This window comes from Phaethon aethereus (genome assembly GCF_964289735.1).
Source record: "Phaethon aethereus genome assembly, chromosome: 6".
Lineage (NCBI taxonomy): Eukaryota > Metazoa > Chordata > Aves > Phaethontiformes > Phaethontidae > Phaethon > Phaethon aethereus.
In genome coordinates, this window is record NC_138580.1 from 38,672,711 (window position 1) to 38,687,114 (window position 14,404).

The 14,404-nt window shown below is 39.3% G+C and overlaps 1 protein-coding gene across 1 annotated transcript in view; it reads right to left on the bottom strand.

The window, feature by feature from the left end:
* Positions 1 to 14,404, bottom strand: part of ERBB4 (erb-b2 receptor tyrosine kinase 4) — a gene marked incomplete at its 5' end in the record, with an annotated part of 635,614 nt that overhangs the window by 117,456 nt on the left and 503,754 nt on the right. The window contains 3 exons of the mRNA XM_082001544.1: positions 3,346 to 3,444; positions 4,961 to 5,083; positions 7,684 to 7,816. Coding sequence (XP_081857670.1) covers positions 3,346 to 3,444; positions 4,961 to 5,083; positions 7,684 to 7,816 — 355 coding nt within the window. The remainder of the gene's footprint in view (positions 1 to 3,345; positions 3,445 to 4,960; positions 5,084 to 7,683; positions 7,817 to 14,404) is intronic.

Here is a 14,404-nt window from a genome sequence, read left to right on the forward strand (position 1 = left end):
TCTGCTGCAACTCCCCAAAGAAAAATCCAAAGAGGGGATGTACTTTTTGATGATGGTCAATTCATCATCCCCTGATGGGAGGAGGGTGGGAGGTGTTTGGACATAGCAGGTGCTAACATCATGCATTATATCATTATAGTCATTACAGATCCATTAGTGGGTGCTCAAGGTACTGAAATGACAGCCCAGTAGCCAAATTATTGTTCTTTACTCTTTTAGCATAACATTTAACAGAATTTCAGGAGCTCGCAGACCACTTTTAGACTTACATTCTGCCAACATTAGAAGTTTTAAACCAGAGCCTATGGACAATGCCACTAACAGCTATACCAGCTATTTCTGTAGACACTGAAGTGTCCCAAGTACTCCGTACACAAACCGCTGTTTACAAGAGCCTTTAAGTTTTCCAGAGCCTCTCTAAAAGGAATGCTAAGTTTTACTTGCAAGTACAAGGACATACACAATTGAGTAAGAAGTACTTGCTGACAAAAGCACACCTGTACTTGACAAGTACAAAAAAAGGAAAGTCAAGGGTGTGACACACATAATGACCCCTCCTTCTCACTAACCTCCTCTTCTCATTCATAACCAACTGTCAAACACTTATTTAAGAGTTAACCCACACTATGTTCATAATGGCACTTAGTCACCTATATACCTTTAAAAAAATCTGATACAACCACTTTTAACCAATGACAACTATTCATAATACTCTTTTTACTGAAATCACAACTGATGCTTTTTCCTTTCATATGTATGGTTAAATTTTCGTCATAAAACAACACTATCAAGTAAGCAGTATCAAGTTTTATCAGGATAGTTATACTGACCAAAGCCTTGGAGTGAGAATGAGTAAACCACATTTCTCTACTGTAACTCACTCTTCAATGAAAGATATTTAAGTTATGTCCTTACAATAGTTTTAAACTTTTTAAAATTTTAACCTATGTCCTTTCTGGTACAGAGAGAAGTGGTCACATTAAAATCATAAACAATGCCTAGGTGATTCTCTTTAAACTGTGGCTTGTTTCAGGAAATAGATGACTGAGTTAGGAGGTGAGGACAAGAACATCTGTACGATTGCATGAGCAATTATTTCAGAAGAATGAAATTAAACCATCATCTTCATCAATGCAGTATGTTAGAGACACCTGTAACATACTGCAAAGAATGTAACAGACAACAAAGAATGTAATAGACCACTACATTATATCAAATGCGGCACTGATACAAAACATCTTATTTCTCCTTATTGTCACTTATATCAACTAAGGAAGTCCAATTCTTTTTTATTATGATTAAGAATAACCTTTAAGTTCTTACTAACCTCTAGGACTAAAAATAACTTTAACTTTTCTCTCACCTTGTTACCACTGGGTCAGAGACTCATGAGAAACTGTTAAAGAGAAACCCTTCCTAGTGTGCCTGTACCTCACATATTTAAAATCTCTAGAGTTTCCAAAAACCTTCATGATTTCTGAGTAATTTATCAGGTGTTATGATGCATACACTGGAGAGAAATGCGGTCCAGTGAATTAAGTCAGCTGATCAAGCTCAGCTATGAAACCTCAGACAAGGAACTTTGTCATTTAACAAGGACCATGTTTTCTTTGTAGAGCGCTCTGGGGTTAATCATTATCAGAGAAAGAGATATTACTATTATTTCTCTATCAGATAAGGGGTCAGCTCTTCAGCTGCTGCAAGTTGCTCAGTTCCACTGACTTTCATACAGTGATAACAATTCCCTGATCTTGAGCTGACCACTGGCATCAGACACGGAGCGCAGGTTGCATTCGGCGCCCTTGCACTCCCTGCACGTCCACTTCAAAAGGGTGCTGAACACCAGCTCTTCTCTTTCTGGAGCTCTACCATTAAAAATACTCTTGACCCTTACTTTTCCATTAAGCAAACATCTAATCCTCTTTACCCCTTTAGTGCAATTCATTTCTTTTGAACAAGGCCAAAATGGCCTTTTTTTTAATTTGTGCACAATGATTACTGAACGTTATCAACATAAATGTGCAGTGCTCTGTAAAAAGCACAGGAAATACCATATCTATGCGGCCTTTGTTCCATTGCCTAAGAACTCACATGTGGTAATTTTTCAGAAATAACAAAATCCATAACTGTGCCTTTATATTAATTTCTAGATGGAAGAATAGACTCTTTAACGGGAGTACATTCTCCTTGTGGTTTACAGTCTCGTTAATGCTAAGCAAATTAAGCCTATACACTGAACAGAACTTCAAGACTTAAAAGTCCTAAGTGATTTTCAAGTTCACAAGAGGGATTTACAAAAAAGTGCAAATTTCTATTTCTCAAAAAATTGCCACTGAATAGTACACTGAATACTGACATACATATTCACAGTCTCAGTGAAGCTTGATCCTGCCACGGACCTAAAAACAGAGTGCAGAGTCTCTGTGAACGTAGAACATTCACGAAAATTATGATCTTGACCTCTTATTAACAATATTTCAAATTAGTAAAGCAAAAAGGCTTTTAAAATCCAGCATGTTTTTATTCCCCTCCCTGTTATGCTTTGCTGCTCAAGACAGCCCCCAGACTCTCAGCGCTTAGTTCTCAGGAACACTGAAGCAGAAGAGAGCTGAGGCTAAATTTCTGTTTCTTTGAGTTCTGCACCAGTGGAGACTCACATACGTGGTAAGATGCTCCCCTGCAAATCTTCTCCCTCATCTCTAGTGTCTATGCCATGGAAAGAAAAATAACTAGCACCTGAGACAGAGGAGTTTCAGCCTTCCACTGATGGGAGGACCATTTATAAGAAAACTCGAAGCATCTTGGGGTGCATGACATCTGCAGAGTGAAAAGCCCAGCCCTTCATTACCATGGCACTGGCATTACCCTGGCAGCCCAGGTACTTAACAGTTCTGGAATGGAATCATCTACATGCAATCAATTAAACATTGCCTCATATAGGTCTGCCTAGCTCTCCAGCGTCAGAGAGGCAGCACTGACCTACCTGCAGCTGAGATGTAGCCTTGGTTAGTTGGTTTTGTTTGTTTGTTTGAACACTGCTGCTCTAGAGAATGCTATGGATATAGATAATAGTGAGACAGCTGGTCAAAGCCTAAGGAAAGGAGGGAAACGGCCTACACACAAAATCGCAGCAGCTGAGTTTTTCTCAGGGACATGATATTGTAGCACTTGCTGAGTATCAGCACGGTATTGGTCCTGTGTATAAGCCTCCTTCTACTATTTAAACATAAGGGAAGAAAACTGGCAGAAATTCCTCTTTACAGTCTCTGTGGACTACAGAAAGACAAACCCCGCCCACCCCACCCCGCAAAAAAACCTCACAGACACCGATCGTCTCTTACTCACATCCATAAACTCCACATTGGCCTTTGGACCAGTGGTCTCATTAAGGATCTTAATGGCCACAGGAATCTTTACAGTTTCTCCTTCGGGGACCCAAATACCCTAGAAAGAGAAGAAAAAGTGAGAGAAGACTAATAAGAAAACAATCATAAAAACTTCAGAGTTACAGCTCTTTTTGATGCATTCTGTCACATTATGCAAATCCATTATGAAGCTCAGAACTGAGAATACACAAAGCAAGTTGTAAAATAATAAAAATCCCACAAAACTACTTCTTACACCAAAAGTGAACCTTCATGTAAAATAAAAGATTTTCTATCAGTGAATGTCCTCATTAGGCTCCCTTGATTTTCGGGTCCACAACCAGGTTTCTACAGAGTAATGTCAGCGTATCAATGATGCACATACTTTTTCCATGATTGGTTCTGATAAAATTAAACAAAAGTCTGGATTTTCTGTTCTGGATTTTGATGCCAAACTCACTGGTTATCAGAAAACTCTCAAAACTGATTATCACTAGGTCATACTATCTTGCAGGAACAGGATACCCTGAGAACAATGTATTTAGAGTGAAACATTTAGGGGCTATTTCTCTAAGTAATTGATATCTGAGAATTAAGAACTTAGATGGCTAAAAAGTAAACTTTAAAATTAAAATTCACAAACTGTGTGTGTCTTGGATTACCTTTCCACCCTTCTTGACTATTGCTGTGTTCTTGGCAACCTCATGCTACCCATCTCTATCACTTTATTATTGTCCAAGTATATGTAAACTGATTATTCAAAAATGTATTCCCATGACCTTGCAGCTGTAGTGACCTGGTCTTTACTTCCTCCATTTCCTCCCCAGTTTGAAGAGAGATGCAGTATCCATCCTCCTTCAGTGCTCTGACCTACCACCTCAATTTGGCGGGTCTGAGTTGCTCCCAAAGGGTCAGGTGGTTGGTTTCACTTGCTCATTAAGCCCTACTTCATGCTTTTGAGATTTGGACATGACCAACAGATCTTTAAAAAAAAAAAAAAAAATCTCTAACTGAAGCATTTTTTCCTTTGTTGGTTCTGCTCTTAAATCCTGGTTGTTAAAGGGTGCATTGACATAACTCATCTTTTCTATTTAAATGGAAGAAACAAAAATTATGGCAGTTTAGCCAACGACAATGTTGTTTTACAAGGTATGACTACTATTGCAAGACCTATGTGACAGTTGCAAAATGAGAGACAAAATTTATGTCACTTTCCAAAAATGTACTGTAAAGCCATTATTTAAGAACAGAATTACAAACTTCGATACTGCATTTTAATATCAAGATGGCCCAGCTTGTGTAGTCCTGTTGCGTGCAAGGAAGATTGTGGCTGACACTTCTTTTCTCACCAAGAAATAGTATCTGCATGCCTCATAAAAACTGAAGTCAGCATTTGAGTCTGCCTAATTAAAACTGAAGTCAAGGTTTGAGCCTGAAGATGGGCTCCTCCCACACAATTCCACCATCCTATGAGTTTCCCAGCTATGCAGGGCTCATGAACCCATCCACAGTACGGGGTGCTTTGCTGTAATGCAGAACTTGACTGCTTAAAAGTTAAATGAGGGAACTCACTACTGTACAGTGAAGAGTCTTACCTTATATACAGTTCCAAAGGCTCCAGAGCCAAGAACCTTGACTCGTTTCAGCTCCGTTTCCTTCAGGATACGAAGCTGTGCTTGGTTGGGTGCTGTGCCACTTGGAGTCAAGGGTTCCACAAGCTATGAAAGAAAATTCAACAGTCTTAAATATTTGAAAATGTGAAGACCGATCAGAAGTTTGTACTGAACACATCCAATCCAACTAAATACTGGAATAAGACAGTGCTGGCATCTATTGACCTGCCAACTTGTGGAGGGATTGCTCACCTTCAAAAGCAAATGAGTAACGCTAACAAACCAAGAGACCTGATATAGAAAATCCTCGCTCAACATGTAATGATTTCCACCAGGAATTGCATGATGGAATTACGAACTGGAAATTGAATTGGCGTCACAGTAACACAACCAAGGACTTTTGCTAATGGAGGCAGTATAAATATTTTCTACATGACAGAAGTACATCATTTATTATCAGTGCACCACATTCTATTTTTGCCCATTTTATGTCTTTTAAGTTGGCCATACTTCTTTTTAATAGCCCTGACTTAAGGGATCATCACGTTCTTACTCTGTTTTGCGGAAGGGACTATTTTTCTGAACAACTGTTATACCACACAGGAGGACAGCTTTAAGGAGAAAACATCTTATAGCAGACCACTAATTTGTAACAGCCACTACTGTACTGCAAAAAAAGGCACAATCTTAATTTGCTCAAGATGTCCCCAGAAACTCTGTAAATGAGCCACAATGGCACATTCAGTTAAAAATGCTCTCAGATCCAAATGTTATACCATCTCTGCTAGAAAAACAATGCTGCTTTAAAAGTAAATTAAAAATACATGAAAAGGACAATACTCTAAACAATGAAAAATAGTCTGTTCCCTTACAGGATGAGGAAAATAATTCAGGGCTACTCCTATTCAAATTGGTTTGAAACCACTGCAGTATTTCAAAGTTGTCTGTTTACAAGACTAAATGCACCATGCTCTGCAGTTTGAGAAGTACATCCATGGCTCTTTGAGCATCGTGAGCTACTTCGTAGACCAGACTACTTTGATTCAGGTTAAAAACACTGGTATCTGGAAATTATTGGAGTAGGAAAATATAACAAAACCAAACAGCAACAAGTCAGGTTATCGCAGAAATAAATCGTGAGCTGTACTTTTTTCAGAGTGATTTCTCTTTCCTCCTTCCCACTTTAGATGCCCAGTACTTACATGGTGAAAGGAAGAAGGTTCACTGTAAAAGAAAAGTGGACAGACTAGCAGTACACTTCTGTATTTTCAGTTTGTGAAGGGTGAAAACAGCTTCTGTGCCATAGTCCACCAGCACAAATATGGCAGGGAGAAGTGTTGTGGCGGTCTAAAAAAATGCTTGTAGAGTTTTACTGAGAATGACCTACAGAAAGAGTAGGTCTGTTACAGCCTCCAGCTGGAAACAGTGACTTCAGCTGAAGCTATAGTCGCTTGTGTGTTCATCTCAGGATGCTCCTGATTTAATCTTCAGTTTCTAAGCCAAGACAACAGCTTCCCCACATGTTCAGCAGGAGACCTTGGTCCCTCAGGAGCTGCTGTCAGCCACAGCTTTTATCTGACCAAATGGAGAATGACAGCTGGACTTCAAAGCCAATACTTCTCAAATCCAATGAAAACTACCTGCTTAAAATTGTTTATGCTTAAGTAGGGGCTAATACAATGGCAAGATTTACGTATCCAAAAGCACTGAGTATTGTTAAGCTTTCTATACAACCGAACAGTATTTAACAAGCAACACCAATTCTGGCCAAGCATAAAAGACACTTAGGCAAACAGATTGGGGATGCATAAATCATTTGCTCCTGGGCTTTACAGTGGAGATGAGCAGGAGCAGAACCCTTGGAACAGAAAAGGAAACAGCATTCTTAACAAAGCTTTATCAAAGAATCACTAGAATATTCCCAAACTTCATTATCTTACAAGGGGGACTCTAATTTAAAAGTATCACTTGCGAAGTGTCTCAAGTATAGGACTGAGGAGATGGCAGTAATCACCGTTGCTGTAGCTGACAGATAAAGACTTAATGTTATGTTTAAATACACTGCCTAGATCCCCCCTCGGCATTTCAAAGAGCAAGATGGAGTGGGCACAGCACTATTTCCTATAGCTACACTACGTATTTTTGCCAGTAGAACTGGGAACTTAATTTGGTTAAGCTCTGGGAAGTATCTTGGCTTAATAAAATACATCATTACTGATCGTGACTACAGGCTTTGACAAACTCCGCACCACAAAGGCAATGCAGGCAGTGGGAGCAACGGTAAGTGACAATGCCTGCATTTCAGGATTCTTGATGAGCTGAAGTTTGCATCAGAGCTTGCTGAAGGAACTTACGATCTCAGTATGCACTGGATGAAAAGCTGTATTTAAGCATGAGAGCTGCTAAATATACTCATGATGAACTGGGATAGAAGTTCAGTTGAGAGCAGGATGGGAGTTAAAAAAATCTGTTGGAACATGACTTTGTGATCATGTGGACCTTTTTGGTTTTCAGAAGTGGTGAATCTATGTACGTGCAGGAAACTAGTATAGCTTCATTCATTCCATCAGTCCTGCAGAAGTTAGCAAAAGGATTTCTACTGACCTGTCTGGTAATTGGATTGAAGACCTGAACATCTTTAATACAAAAGCAGAACAGCTCTGTGTATCTTTTCAAATATTACGTGAGAAGCAGCACACTCTCACCTCAGTCTCCAGGAATCTTCGCAGTGCTCTCTTCTTTTTAATGCTTTTGCGCCGAACATACACGGCGAATGTCAGGCCCACAATGACGATGATGAAGAGGCCACCAATAACTCCCGCAGCAATCAGAGGCGTTCTAGCAATCAGAATCAGAGACTTTTATTTTTAGGTGGAGTGAGAGACCAACGAATGTTTGGGTACATAAAACACAATCACTTGGAAAGCTTATTAACTGCCTTATGATAGGAATTTCTAAGTCAGTCCAAATGGGAAGTCAGGGGAATCACATTAACGTATGGTGTGCCTTTTGGTTTTAACCAATATACCAATTTCACTTTTTTCAAGCCACCATGCACAGGTGAGGAGTCGTGTGGACAAGGAGACACAACATGCACTTTGATAGCAAACACAAATCTGCAATGGCAAAATGAGGATACAGGTATCTGCAGTTTTACTGCAAGAACTTTAAATATGCTTACTTTTTGGCTCCATCTACGTTAACTCAATGGGCTTGTGCATTTAGAGGAAAATAAACTAATGAAAAATTGCCTAAACTACTAATATGATGTGCCTTCGTAAGTATAGAGAAAGTGAGAGGCAACTTTGAACATGGTGTTTCATAGACAAATCTGGAGGCATCATACTCCTACAGCTTCCTCAAGTAAAGGATATTTATATTTGAACAACGTAACTCATTACAAGAGCCACACACCCTCTTGGAACTCCTACACCTAACTATTGGAACTATTACACATAAACATTTTCGTCAGGGGTTATGGTTGCACCCATCTGGTTTTGCTGTGGCTTTTCAGAACAGCCAAATCCCAGGCCAAAAGACTGGTGCGTTGGAGCCAAAACACTCCTGTGAACAATGCCAAGGAAGGCTTAACACAAGACACTACTTCAACAAATCCTTTCAGCTTTCTAGGATCTTGAGCAGCATGAGCTACAATTACCAATTTGTTTTTCCCCAGTGATAAGTAGGCTGGCATCATGGTAGATGCTATACAAGCACAACACAAGAAGACTGTCTCAGCGAGTCAGTCTTTGACTTAGGTGCCCACATTTGGAGATCGCCTACACAGTTAGTGGAGAGAAACAGGCTCCCTCCGAAAAAAAAAAATCCAAGCAATAGGTGCTCTGACTCATTTTTTTTTCTTTCTCTCCCCGCTCCATCTCTAAAGAGTGGGTAGCAGCCTCCAAACCAAAACAACTTACTAGCATAAACACACTCACAGGATTTAACATCCCTCCAACGGTGGCAGGACAGCAGCTGAAAAGATGGGTAAAAAGAGACAGCGTGACAACTGCAGAGCATAAATGGCGCTCAAACCATTGCCTGGTAACTACAGGAAATTGGTTAACTATTGTCAAGATTATGGAACTACCACTGCTGTGCTTTAACAGCCTTTCTTGGTTATGTCTGAATGATGATGAAAGACACATTATGGCCTGTTAATATAAAGGTACCACACGGCTACTGAAAATTTAAAGGAGTCTCCCACAGAAATAATAAATTGATTTATCTGACCCTTTACTCTCCTTTTTATGTCATACCACAAAGCAGAACAGTGGGAAGTGGTGCCACCTAACCTGGTTTGGTAATTTAAGGTTAAATGTACTCATTTAACACTGAGTACCGTTTTGAAGCCTGTCTCTAAACTGTCGTAATCGTCCCTCATCACTGCAGTTTGGTTCTGAGAAGTCTCATAGCACACAAGCTGGATTAATTTCAGATACCAACCAAAAGATATGTTTCTGGAGCACACCTAATGTGCTCCAACCTCTAACTGGCATTAAGGTCCACAGGATCATACTAGAGCTAACCCAAAGAAAAAAACCCTTGGAGCAAACATAGCCTAGACATTGGGATCATCACCTATATCATCCTCCAGATCCAATCCTATTGTGTCACTCACCTCATGTTAACAGAGAGCAAGCCTCATACTTCCAACATCTAGTTATTAAAGCACCGAGTTTAAAGCACCGCTATCATATTTGCCCAGGGAAAACACGTTAACATTACACTGTAAGCCCCATTACAGCTCAAAGACTTCATGATGGGAACCATAAAGCCTGCAAATAAAGGAAGCTGAATGTTGTCTGGCTGCGATATGGATTATGATGTTTGGGAAATACAAGTTCAGTACCACTTACTCCTCAGGCAGAGACACTCCTCCTTCATCTAGTTTGGCCTTAAGACACACTGCCCTTTCTAATCCCATTGGTTACTCCGCCAATTTTGAGTGCAGAACTCAGATTAAAGGACCTGGCATATCCACCCAAAACTACATTCTTCTTCATTTGCATGTGCTTTCCATGATGCTGACGCAAGAAACTCTTTAATAGGCAATTATGAAAAGCACTGGCTATCAAAAGACTTCTCTGGAGCTAGTACTGACTGATGTTCTTGAGCAGAGGAATTTATTCTTTTTTAATGCTGTTTGAACAATCATATAACTTTTAACTAACACCACTAAACCACAGACTGACAAGACAGGCAGGAGGTCTCTCGACTTTCAAGTCCATCATAACAGCTGTCAAAATAAATAATTAATGTTTTATGGTACTGTGTACACCAAAAATGGTCCAAACAATATTTACATGATAGACCATAATATGGAAACAGTTCCAAAGGAGACATAACAACTAGTGAAGAAAATAAAATGAAGTTACACTTTCCTTGCAACCCTTTTATTGTTACAGAGTACAGGGGTTCAAAACAAATCTTTATGATCCATCATGTCAGCTCTCACTGACTTTAAAAGAAAGTCGTCATCATTTTTAGTAGTGAACTGAAAAAAAACAAATAATTTTTTAAAAACTTCACCACACAAGCATTTAGTCATTAATGTGAAATACGCTGTAATTACATATCAGATCTGAATTTTCAGGAGGTACTATCTAAACACACTATTAAGCAAGCTTAAAAAGGGAGTGTAAAAGGAGTAATATACCATTGTGAGAAAAAACATATTTAAATGCTAAACAAGTATCTGAAATACAGAAAACGTTCCATTTTCAATTCAAATAGTGATCAGCTGCCTTTACTCCTAAGTCCACTATCCTTCCACAAAAATTATGACAGACACAAACAGCACAGACCTAAACAGATGCAACTGCATACCGTGCAGCTTCTCCTCTCTCTGCTACTGAGCTAAGCCCCAAAGTCAACAATCTTGTGTTTTATTTGCTACACTACCAAATGACAACTCACTGCCTTCAGCGCTTTCTGGTATCATCAGCGCACTTCACTGTTGTTTCCAATCACATGCAGATTATTTTCCAAGCCCCATCTTCTCGGCGTCGCCTACTGCATGTGGGTTATTTTTACTTCTGTTTGTTAGGGTGAGTTTGCTTTTCTATCTATTCTGCTAATATCTTCATTTGTCCTGTATAATTTCTGTACTATTTCCACGTTTGCAGTGTCTTGCATGTAATACCCTAGTGAATGTCATTAACATGGCGTTTACCTTTCTGTCACATAATTGTTAAGGTTTATCATGGAACCCTGCAAGGCGGTACTGATCAGAGATGCTGGAGACATGAAACCTTTCTCCCATTTTGTTTTTCTAATCCAATCCTTTTTTGTACATGAACCTAACCAATAGTTCAGCTTCACATACAGCTGGACACACAAATTCCCTGATCTCTTAAGGGCTTAATCCACTTGCACTTTTGTTACATTACTGTCCCACAACCAGCTCTGTGCATGCAACTCGCTACGTTTGCCCACCTCAGACAACTGGCCCCCTCAAACTAATTCAATGAAAGTTAATGGGAGTCGTGTTGATGCAGAGACAAAAATTTCACTATCAAAAAAGCCCGTTTTGTTCAAGTCCTTTTTAAAAGCACGGAGGCCCCATTTTTCTGTTAGGGCTCAGAAAAGATAAAGTCAAGCTAAGAGTGACATTTCCATGGCAGTCCTGCCCATCCAGCATAAATAACAGACAGACAGAAGTCGAGTCTAGCTCACTCTTCTTTCAGCTCCACCACAAAGCTACCAACCAGAAACTTCTGATACAGCCAGTACTTTCCTTTACACATTTGAAAAGCTACTGCAGAGGGTGAAAAAAAATCTCTGCTAGGTGTTTCTGGACTTCTATGCTCATAAAAATCAATTTAGCAGTCCAAGAAATATGGCCCCAAATGATAATCCAACACCGTATCATTAATTTACTATCCCCCACCCCTCCCACAGCTGAGGACAGAATAACCAATTAATGGTTGGAAAAGGCAGCAGCAGGGGAGGCAGCAGGAGGGAAAAAAATCGCAACATGTGAAAAATCCTGCCTTTTAAACTGGAAACTGTGTATCTGTGGCTAGAAGTTGAAAGTAAGACTCTAGTACTCCGTTAGGAAGAAATGAATAATATATATTTCTTCTTAAATGTGTACTGTGTTTTCATATTTAGAAGCATGTAACATCCACTCCCACACACCGAAACCGAGACAAAAAGTTCAAAGTTAGTATTTCAAGATGGACAAGGACGCTCAACAGGGGGGCTCATATCATTCCATCCACTCCAAAACATCAAAACATCTGCAATTCCCACAGTGCTTTCAGCCCAGGTATTAAAGCCTAATTACCGATTTTGATCGGTACGCGGTCTCATACTCTTGACTGGAGAGTGCAGCAGAAGGGGGAAAGGAAATAGAATTGTGGTCCATGGAGTAAAGCTGAGAAAAAACACCTGTTTTTCTATCTTCTGCATTAATCTACCTAATATGATACGTAAATAAATTGAGCTTTGAAGCAAATCTGTTAGTGAGCTTTAAGTTCCTGCCTCAACTTCCCTCACCTTCCCCTCCTTTGAGTTTTATCTATATATCCAAACAGGACTCATTACAACCTTGAATATTTGCTAAGTAGCCACTTCTTCTAAATTTTCATTATCAAGGCATTATTTTTTGCCTGATGGATGATTCACACTTTCTGCATTCCTCACCCCTTCCATCAGTGGAGAGTTCAAGCGAGTTATAAAGCTGCACTTTTAGAGATCTCACAGATTCTGCTAATCCTGGAACGGTAATCTTAGTATTTAAAATATACAAGACAAAGAACCAGACTGGGAAGCAAATTTGTGTATGTTTTAGTAGCTTCTCTCTGCTGTGCAGCACTCCCCTGGCAGAGCTCTACAACCACATTTTCAGAGTGCCTGGTGTTCAGGAAACAATGCTCCCCGGGGATGGGAAGAAGTCATCTAATATTATTCCCATTAAGATGTGCTTTGCTTTATATTTTTCAAGAACAAGGCTCCCTTCCCCCTTGCTCCTCATCTGAGGGTGTTTAAACACTGACAAATGTCACCATATATGTAGGGATTTGGAGTTTCTAATCACACATAAACTCCAATTTTAACTGACAGCTAATCTCATGATTACTACTAATTCAGCATTTAATCTAGATATGGGCAAACTGCATTGCATCGTACTGTCAACTAGCTGCAGTTAAACGCTGGCGGCAGGTAGCTCTGGTTCTGTGGTTAAACTCTGGTGGTAGTTTGCATATTTTCAATATGCAAAATGACCACAATGTTGTAGTCTACGTCTAGGTCCATTCAGCAGTTAAACCTCAAAACAGTTTTTACTTTGGACAATGCTAATGCCGACAAACAGACATCTATAGTCAAAATTGCTTTTTCCTTACCTACACCGGTTCCTATATTAAAGCCTTCCCTGAGCAAGTATTTAAAGACATTTCCAGATCACTACAATCAAGTTAGTGGTGTGCTCAGTGTTTTTTCACCAGCTTTGCCAAATGAGAACAACATGTGCAGAACAGAGATTTAGTCTCTAATTGACAGTGTACACCCTTTCCTCCTCTAGCACACCACTGACTACAATGTACTGTTGAGAGCAGCAGTGCTGTTTGGATACATCAAAAAGTTTAACATACGGTGACATCATTTACTGAAAGTTTGCATATATTTTGGTTATCAGTGTTTAGTGAAAACAAAACACCAACAAGATGCAAACAAGTACATTATGTGCATTCCTTAAATTGTAAAAGTGTGTCCTACTCATGCTGCCTTTTTTTTTTTTTTGGAAAAAGATAGGATTTCTCCTTTCACTCAGCAAAATAAATGAGGACAAAGAAAAAAATACAAGGTATAGCTTTGAAAATGAATGTTAAGCTATAATTCTAGACATTAATATGTATTGACTATAAATTTATGACATCTTTATTATCATTAAGCACACAGAGTGCACAATGGATTTCTTTAAAACTAGTTTTAAATCTGAATGGCATCATTTAGGAGAACCACCACATTTCTATTACGTTTTCACCACAAATTACTAAGAACTCTCAGTTTTAACTCCCCGTTAACACAGTTGACCAGGAATAAATACTGAAATCTCTGTGATTACAGTATCAATACGGAGGGTCTTCATGGACCTCTCCCCATGAAACTGAAAAGTTCATCTGACATCTTTTGCATCCCTGGTATTTTTAGGCTGAGATTTTTCTCTTCTGCCACAACATAAAAAAGAAATGCTATTGTTAAGAACTTGCACAGTGACTTTGTTCTGAGGCTTGTGCTTTAAGTAAACATATTAATGTTCCTTGTAAAATATGCCAAGTCAGGCCCCGTATAATGTAGATTGATTTATCTGTGACAGAAAGTCAGTTAAATCCACTATAGTGGACTCACAGGTGAAGCCAGTTCATCAAGTAAGAGAACAATCCTCTTTATAAACTTGTCATACTTCCCATTTTCTTT